General features: G+C 50.3%; 1 protein-coding gene across 2 annotated transcripts; it reads left to right on the plus strand.

Annotated features, from left to right (window-relative positions):
- The first annotated feature begins 1,282 nt into the window (after positions 1–1,282).
- rnf103 (ring finger protein 103) lies at positions 1,283–8,402 on the plus strand. 2 transcript variants are annotated; one of them, XM_069687487.1, is made up of 7 exons: positions 1,283–2,137; positions 2,375–2,523; positions 2,761–2,876; positions 3,011–3,433; positions 3,566–3,698; positions 5,353–5,439; positions 6,937–8,402. In XM_069687487.1, the coding sequence occupies exons 1-7, from the start codon at positions 1,906–1,908 to the stop codon at positions 7,798–7,800; spliced, it is 2,004 nt and encodes a 667-aa protein (XP_069543588.1). In that variant the 5' UTR covers positions 1,283–1,905; the 3' UTR covers positions 7,801–8,402. The 2 variants fall into 2 exon arrangements, with proteins under 2 accessions (XP_069543588.1, XP_069543589.1); XM_069687488.1 differs by having other exon boundaries at positions 1,286–2,131.
- The last annotated feature ends 656 nt before the right edge of the window (positions 8,403–9,058 follow it).

Raw genomic sequence — 9,058 nt, forward strand, 5'->3', positions numbered from 1 at the left:
TGGTTTTCACAAGTGTTCCTGAGCCCATGCAGTGATTTCCACTCCAGAATAGTGTGTTTTTAATGCAGTGCTGCCTGAGGGCCCGAAGATCACCACCATCCAATATTGGTTTCCAGCCTTGTCCCTTGTGTTCAGAGATTTCTCCAGATTCTCTGAATCTTTTAATGACAGTGTAACGGCCTGGGTGACATGTTAGTGTTAACTGTCAAAAATGTCAGTGTTCATTCTTGTTGTCACTGTATTTACATAAGTTGTGAGACCTGTCAGTCACCTCTGTACCTATGACAGTGAGCGGTGTGGGACAGCCGCCTGTGATTGGCCAGGAGCCATGGGGGGATTTGTTGTTCTTTTCCTTGCTTGGCGTTATAGTTAGTTCAAGGTGTGCCGAGCGAGAGATGCTGTGCAGAGAGCTACTGGTAAGAATTAGCCGTTGTGTTGCCATTGGCTACGGCCCACAGCAGCCAGTGTATTGTTCCGAATAAAGTTCCAGCAAACCGGGTACCATCTTCTTTAAGTAGGGATGCTACAATATTATGAGCCGTTGATGATGAAATCCACAAATTCTTGACAAGCACAAGCAAAGTATGAGACAGGAGACAGACAGGAGACACACAAGAGACACACAAGAGACAGACGGGAGACAGAAAGGAGAAACACGGGAGACAGCAGCGCTGTGTCAGTGAACACCTCACCCTGTCCCTTATTGACAGACCTGAGACAACAAAAACAGTCAGGGACACGTCTGACCCACAGGGGACATCACTGTATGATTTCCTTCCAAATGCTTAAAGTCCAAATGCAGCAAAGGAACCGTCTTGATGTCTGTAGACTGGATGTCTCTGTCCATCACTGTGGGACGTTTATGAATCTGTCCTTTCCTTTGTCCTCCGTCCTCTGTACTCCTGTCCTCTATCCTCCTTTCTTCCGTCCTCCATTCTCTTGTCCTCCGTCCTCCTTTCCTCCATCCTCCTTTCTTCCGTCCTCCATTCTCTTGTCGTCTGTCCTCCATCCTCCTGTACTCCGTCCTCCTATCCTCCATCCTCCTGTTCCTCTGTCTTCCTGCCCTCTGTCCTCCTGTCCTCTGCCCTCTGAGGACATACACTGCATGCTGCAAGCTTGTGGTTTGGTGTTTTCAGAAGGAACAGAAACACATCTGTACACATGCTGACTGCTGCAGGTGCCATCATGTATCGTGCAACCTAACATGCAGCAGCCTTACTTCCTGTTCCGGTCAGACAGAAGCAGGAGGAGGAGGATGTGAGCAGTCAGACGGAGTTTCAACAAAAATGAAAGACAGAAAACATCTGCCAGCAGCAGAGGTGACAGGTGAGTCCTTTTGATGGGTTTACTGAGCGAAAGGTCCATAAGGACCTCATCACCTGTCTACTATTCACACCTGGTCGCCTTCTCCTCTCAGGATCGCAAACATTTCTGAGCGGACACACGCTCTGACGACTTTTATTTTGTATCTTGTTTACATGCGCGAGGTGGAAGCGGATGTGACGTCACCGCCACTGTGCGCACCAGCTGATCAGGGCACGAGCAGGTCCGTCGTTACGGTCACGTTCGGATGTTGTGACCGTCTGGGACACGGCGGCAGTTCGGTCCGCGCGCTGCTGACGTCCTGCGGGAAGCTGCTGCGCGTGCACCTGAGGCCTGTTTGTTTTTGATCTGCCGCCGCGGCCTACCTGAGATGCTAAGCTAGTCAGTTAGCTGTCACCGTCAGCAGGGCCCCTGGATGCAGACTGCTGCCCGGGAATGTCTCCGCTGTTCCTCCGGACCAAACCGTGGCGGTGTGACGGAGGTTCGGTCGACGCTGCTGCGGGCTGTGACGTGTAGGACGTCCATGTTAGCAGCTGTGTGCTGCTCCCACAAAACCTCTGCGCGCTCCCGTCCACCTCCGAGATGTGGCTTAAACTGTTCTTCCTGCTGCTCTACTTCATGGTGCTCTTCATGCTGGCCAGGATCTTCGAGGCGGTGGTCTGGTATGAGACGGGCGTGTTCGCCACGCAGCTGGTGGATCCGGTGACTCTCAGCTACAAGAAGCTCAAGACCATCCTGGAGGGCCGCGGGCTGGGCTACTCCGGACTGGCCGAGAAGAAGGACGTCAGCGAGCTGGTGGAGAAATCAGGTAAAGGTGAGGCTGGTAGTGAACCGGGTAAAGGTGAGGTGAACCGGGTAAAGGTGAGGTGAACCGGGTAAAGGTGAGGCCGGTGGTGAACCGGGTAAAGGTGAGGTGAACCGGGTAAAGGTGAGGCCGGTGGTGAACCGGGTAAAGGTGAGGTGAACCGGGTAAAGGTGAGGCCGGTGGTGAACCGGGTAAAGGTGAGGTGAACCGGGTAAAGGTGAGGCTGTTTGTATTTCCTCTTCCCAGGAGAGCTGACTCAGGGGGAGCTTTACTCCGCCATCAAGAAGGAGAAGGAGCAGACGGAGGCCGGAGACTCCAGCAGCACTCACTTCAGTGGAGAGATGCACTTCTATGAACTGGTGGAGGACACGAAGGACGGGATCTGGCTGGTTCAGGTAAAAGCTCAGGAGATTAAAACCTGTGTCAGGAGAACTACATGACCTCCTCTGCTAATCGATAAACACCAAACTAATACTAATAAATCACACGGTTTGTTTTTATAAATCAGAAAATGTTCTATTAATTATGCTAATGCTTCCAACTGTTGTAGTTGGTCTCTCCTTGTGATTGGACGTCAGTAGGTGGTCTCTCCTTGTGATTGGACAGATGGTTGTGTGTCCCTGTGTCTACAGGTCATAGCCCAGGACCGGGAGGCTCTGCTCAGTAGGTCCAGTTGGGGAAAGATGGTCCAGAAAGTGTCTCAGTTTGGGATCAGAACCGGGACCTTCAACTGCTCCAATGACCACAGGTGGGAACACGACACGACTTCCTGTCACTTCACAATAAGAGAAAGTAGTGTGTGACTGAGCAGTTTTAGAGCACGCTGCTAAAGAACCTTCAGTAAAGCTGTGTTCCGGTCCTGGTGCCGGTTCTGTTCTCCAGGTCGTGCATCAAGCGAGGCTGGCAGCGCTCCACTCTCATCATGTCTGTTCCTCAGACGTCAGCATCGAAGGGCAAAGTCATGCTGAGAGAATACAACGGCCGTCGCATTGAAACTGAACACATCTTTCGCTGGATGACCTCACATGTGGCTCATCGAATCAGAACCCTGCGTCGGTCGGAGCAGCTGATGGAGGAGTGGCGGTCTGACCCGGCTCACCCAGTCAAGATGTTTCTGTTCGCCCGTCTGTCCCAGCCTCCCGCCTTCTTCTCCTCGCTCTCCGTCAAGTTCACAGGCAGGATCGACTTCATCTTTGTGGACGTACGTCACTGGGACAACCACAGCAGCCTATCAGAGATCGGTGTGACCCGGAGCCCCGCCTACATTCTCAAGATGCCTGAGGGTATTTATCGCTACGGCAACAGGTGATGATTTAAAACGGATTCCTGTCTGTGGACATACAGATTCAGATATTAAAATAATAGACATGAGGGACGATGGTCCTTCAATCATTTCTGCTGGTCCTTTACTCGTCTCTGCTGGTCCTCTGTCTGTAGTACGGGTGAGTTCCTGTCCCTGGCTGCCATGGACACCTTCCTACGTTCGGTCCAGCCGGAGGTCAATGATGTGTTCGTCCTCAGCCTGGTCCTCATCAACCTACTGGCCTGGATGGACCTTTTCATCACACAGGTCAGTGTTCGTCTTCCTGAAAACACGGTGGAAACCAAAGTGCTCTTGTTACAGTCACTGTTTTCATTTAAAGATACCTTAAACTCAGCTTCCATATCTCCTCACATTTAATTTAATTCAATTCAATTCAACTTTATTTCTATAGCACCAAATCACAACACAGGTTATTTCATGGCACTGAACACATTAAAGTCCTTACAGCAGAACTTTACAATATTATACAGAGAAACCAACAATTCAACAATTTCCACATAAGCTGGGAGGGAAAAAACCTCCTCTTTAAGGGAGAAAAACCTCCAACAGAGGGAAGAAAAACTCTGTTTAACAGGAAGAAACCTCCAACAGAACCAGGATCAGAGGTGGAGAACATCTGTTAACAGAACCAGGATCAGAGGTGGGCGGAGCATCTGTTAACAGAACCAGGGTCAGAGGTGGGAGGAGCATCTGTTAACAGAACCAGGATCAGAGGTGGGAGGAGCATCTGTTAACAGAACCGGGATCAGAGGTGGGAGGAGCATCTGTTAACAGAACCGGGATCAGAGGTGGATGGGGCATCTGTTAACAGAACCGGGATCAGAGGTGGGAGGAGCATCTGTTAACAGAACCTGGGTCAGAGGTGGGAGGAGCATCTGTTAACAGAACCGGGATCAGAGGTGGGTGGAGCATCTGTTAACAGAACCGGGATCAGAGGTGGGAGGAGCATCTGTTAACAGAACCGGGATCAGAGGTGGGAGGGGCATCTGTTAACAGAACCAGGATCAGAGGTGGATGGAGCATCTGTTAACAGAACCAGGGTCAGAGGTGGGAGGAGCATCTGTTAACAGAACCGGGATCAGAGGTGGGCGGAGCATCTGTTAACAGAACCAGGATCAGAGGTGGGCGGAGCATCTGCCTCGACCGGTTGGGGTGAGAGGAGAGCAGAGAGAGAAAAGGACAGCATAGAGATAGAAGAGAAGAACTGTTGGTGGAGACGACAAGTGCAGAGCAGAGACATGCAGCTCCATGACGGGACATCTGGAAAAGAAAGAACAGAAACTACACGAGCGAAGGAACTGAATGGAGACAACAGATAATAAGAAGAAACTATGGGAGAGAAGAAGATGGTGAGGTATGAGTCAGTTAAAGAGTAGGAGGAAAGAAAAGAAGCTCAGCATGTAACGAGGTCCTCCAGCAGCCTCGGCCTATAACAGCATAACTAAGGGTTGGTTCAGGTCTACCTGAGCCAGCCCTAACTATAGGCTTTATCAAGAAGGAACGTTTTGAGTCTAATCTTAAAGCTAGAGAGGGTTTCTGCCCCTCCAACACAAACTGGGAGCTGGTTCCACAGGGGAGGAGCCTGAACACTGAAGCTCCGCCTCCCATTCTACTTCTGGAAACTCTAGGAACCACAAGTAGACCAGCGTACTGAGTGAGAAGTGCTCTGCTAGGATTATATGGTTCTATAAGATCTCTTAAGATATGAATTTAAAAAGGAAAAATTATAATCGTTGGTCTGGTACATTAATCTGATAGCTTCGGTACAGTACAGTGTAGCGACCTCCTCGATGATGATTGACTGACTGGTTGGCCTCCTCAATGATGATTGGCTGCTGATTGGGAGTTGGAGGCGGGACCAATGTTTACTGTTCTAACATGTCTTCTTTTTGATTGACAGGGAGCAACAGTGAAACGATTTGTGGTTCTGATCCGAACTCTCGGAACCTATAACTCCATCCTGCTGGTGTCGTGGCTGCCAGTTCTGGTAGGAAACAAACTCTCCTGTTCTACACGTAGTTCCATCATTTACACGGTACCAGACAGGAGCATGTTATGGGAGGAGTGATAGCATGATTGAAGCATGTTGAGGGAGGAGTTACATCGTGACTAAAGCATGTTATGGGAGGAGTTATAGCATGACTGAACCATGTTGTGGGATGAGTTGTAGCGTGACTGAAGCATGTTGTGGGAGGAGTTACAGCGTGACTGAAGTATGTTGAGGGAGGAGTTACAGAGTAACTGAACCATGTTGTGGGATGAGTTATAGCGTGACTGAAGCATATTGTGGGAGGAGTTATAGTGTGACTGAAGCATGTTGTGGGAGGAGTCATAGTATGACAAGCATGTTGTGGGAGGAGTTACAGCGTGACTGAAGCATGTTGTGGGAGGAGTTACATCGTGACTGAAGCATGTTGAGGGAGGAGTTACAGCGTGACTGAAGCATGTTGTGGGAGGAGTTAGTGTGAATGAAGTATGTGGAGGGAGGAGTTACAGCGTGACTAAAGCATGTTATGGGAGGAGTTACAGCGTGACTGAACCATGTTGTGGGAGGAGTTATAGCATGACTGAAGCCTGTTGAGGGATGAGTTACATCGTGACTGAAGCATGTTGTGGGAGGAGTTATAGCGTGAATGAAGTATGTTGTGGGAGGAGTTACAGCGTGACTGAACCATGTTGTGGGATGAGTTATAGCGTGACTGAAGTATGTTGTGGGAGGAGTTACAGCGTGACTGAAGCATGATGAGGGAGGAGTTATAGCGTGACTGAATCATATTGTGGGAGGAGTTATAGCGTGACTGAAGCATGTTGTGGGAAGAGTCACAGCATGACTGAAGCATGTTGAGGGAGGAATTATAGCGTGACTGAAGCATGTTGTGGGAGGAGTTACAGCGTGACTGAAGCATGATGAGGGAGGAGTTATAGCGTGACTGAAGCATATTGTGGGAGGAGTTATAGCGTGACTGAAGCATGTTGTGGGAGGAGTTACAGTGTGACTGAAGCATGTTGTGGGAGGAGTCATAGCGTGACTGAACATGTTGTGGGAGGAGTCATAGCATGACTGAAGCATGTTGAGGGAGGAGTTATAGTGTGACTGAAGCATGTTGTGGGAGGAGTTACAGCGTGACTTAACATGCTGTGGGAGGAGTTACATCGTGACTGAAGCATGTTGAGGGAGGAGTTACATCGTGACTGAAGCATGTTATGGGAGGAGTTACAGCATGACTGAAGCATGTTGTGGGAGGAGTTATAGCGTGACTGAACCATGTTGTGGGAGGAGTTATAGCATGAATGAAGTATGTTGTGGGAGGAGTTACAGCGTGACAGAGACCACTCCATCTCCCTCCTTCAACTCCGACCGCTTTACACACTGTCAGACATTAGTTAAAATGGAGGGGCGGGGGGAGACAGTGACACCTGGTTGATGCGAGGTCGGAGCAGAACAGACAGGAAGTGTGTTCATAATAAAGTGCTCCCCCTGCAGGCGCTGCTCCAGCTGCCCGACCTGGACTCTCTCTACATCTGCAGCCTGAAGCTTCTGCGCTACGCCGACACCACCTCGCTGGCCGGCCTGCTGAGAGCAGACTGGACCTTCTACTCGTCCCACCCGGCTCTCTTCCTGTCCACCTACCTGGCCCACGGCCTGCTCGTTGACTACTTTGAGAAGAAGCGGCGCTGTGGGCGGAGCCAGGGGGACAGCACCACCAACCTGGAGTGGCTGTCCAGCTTGTGGGACTGGTACACCTCCTACCTGCTACACCCCATTGCATCCCTGCATCAGGTCCCGTCGGACTACTCCGACTGGGAGGAGGACCCCAACTTCTTATTGGAGCGCCTAGCGTTCCCTGACCTCTGGCTCCGCCCATTAGTAAACGTGGACTACATTAAAGAGCTGCCGACCTGGAGGCTGTGCACTGTTGGTCAGCAGGGGGGCGAAGGGTGTGGGGGGAAGCTAGAAGAAGAAATGGACAGCAGCCAATCAGACGCAGAGAGCAGGCAGCAGAGGCCCTGCCCCCCCCTCTGCAGCCATCAGTGTGTGTGTGCTGCTGAGTTGACCTGCTGCTGTCCGTCAGCAGGCCGCCTCCCACCTGAAGGTGTGTGTGAGTGGTTGCCGTGGCCGCGCGGCGTGCTACGCTGCTCCGAGTGTGTGGTGTGTCTGGAGAACTTGGCGGGTGGCGAGCTGCTGATGGCGCTGCCCTGTGGCCACGCCTTCCACCAGCCCTGTATCGCCATGTGGCTCGCTGCAGGCAGACACTGCTGCCCAGTGTGTCGCTGGCCCAGCTTCAAGAAGAAACCGAGTACCACTGATCCAGGTCCAGCACCACTGATCCAGGTCCAGCACCACTGATCCAGGTCCACGTTAACATTTAGTTAGTAACCGATCCGACTCGTCTCACCGGTCACTGCTCAGCTCAGGACAGATGCTGCAGCACTAACATGGAGTTGTGGTGGTTTTGAAGATCCGACTCCTCTGCAGCAGCTCGGCGGGAGTCCGATGGTCTCACCTGACAGGACTAACAGTCGGTGTGGATCATGTGACTGACAGCTGAGTCTGCTCTGTGACCTCACATCTGCTCATGACATCACAGGTCCTGACAGTCAGACAGGACCTGGATCAGAACCTGGATCAGACACTGAACCAACCTGTCAGGTGGAGTCAGACGATGCAGATCGACCCTTCAAACCCAGAACCAGAACCAGTGGACTTTAACCCCTGGACCATGTTTTAACTATTTTAGGCTCCTCCTCTTCCTGCTTCAGGCTCCACCCCCTGCAGGCTCCTCCTTCCCTCTGATGCAGATTGGATCTTCTGCTGACAGACAGTGAAGGAGGCCATCGTTGAGCCAAGGCTCCGCCCTTCCGGTCTGGGTGGATGTGTGTTCAGGGTAAGAAGAGAACGTGTTCTCAGCAGTAACCTTGTTCTAACAATAAAAAGTGTTTCCAACCTTTCAGGTTCTTCTGTCGTCCTTCTGATCAGCAAGTTAACAAAACACCTTTTCAGTGGTTTTACATTCATGACTTTTATTCCCATAAAAACTAACAAAGTCCAAGCTGACTGTCCAGATCTGCAGCGTCTAGAGCCGTGACTCATACCTTGTAGATTACATTACATTTCATTTATCTGACGCTTTTATCCAAAGCGACTTACAATAAGTTCATTTCAACCATGAGGATTCAAACCAGAACAACAGGAATCAAGAAAATATAATTTCTTCCAGAAAGCCAAACTACAAAGTTCTATCAGTAAGTTCTATTTTAAGATACTAAAGTTCTACTGTTCAAGATAAAGTCTGAAGAGGTGTGTTTTTAGTTTGTGGTGGAAGATGTTCAGAGTTTCTGATGTCGGTGGGGAGCTCATTCTACCATTTAGGAGCCAGGACAGTAAACAAGTCGTGATTAAACAAATTATTTTGATAACTTTTAATCCCAAACATGTTTTCTATCCATAGAACCTAAATTCAAGTCGGTCGGACAAAATCCCTCGGAGGAGTTCGACAAAGTAAAACGTGTCAGAATCGCCCAAAATGGCAACTAAACTCAAAATGGTGGACTTCCTGTCGAGTTGACGTAACGGTGCAATGTAACTTTTTTGTGCGTCCAGGTGT

The sequence above is a fragment of the Brachyistius frenatus genome, unplaced genomic scaffold, assembly GCF_029030835.1.
Source record: "Brachyistius frenatus isolate BFR_SWC_R1_liver_20210118 unplaced genomic scaffold, ASM2903083v1 Contig_467, whole genome shotgun sequence".
NCBI lineage: Eukaryota > Metazoa > Chordata > Actinopteri > Embiotocidae > Brachyistius > Brachyistius frenatus.

Excerpts from the sequence above, each read along its gene's own strand:
- rnf103 (XM_069687487.1), top strand. The coding sequence starts at position 1,906 with ATGTGGCTTAAACTGTTCTTCCTGCTGCTCTACTTCATGGTGCTCTTC. Across the intron at positions 2,524-2,760 it reads ACGGGATCTGGCTGGTTCAG|GTCATAGCCCAGGACCGGGA; the intron begins GTAAAAGCTCAG and ends CTGTGTCTACAG. Across the intron at positions 3,434-3,565 it reads ATTTATCGCTACGGCAACAG|TACGGGTGAGTTCCTGTCCC; the intron begins GTGATGATTTAA and ends CTCTGTCTGTAG.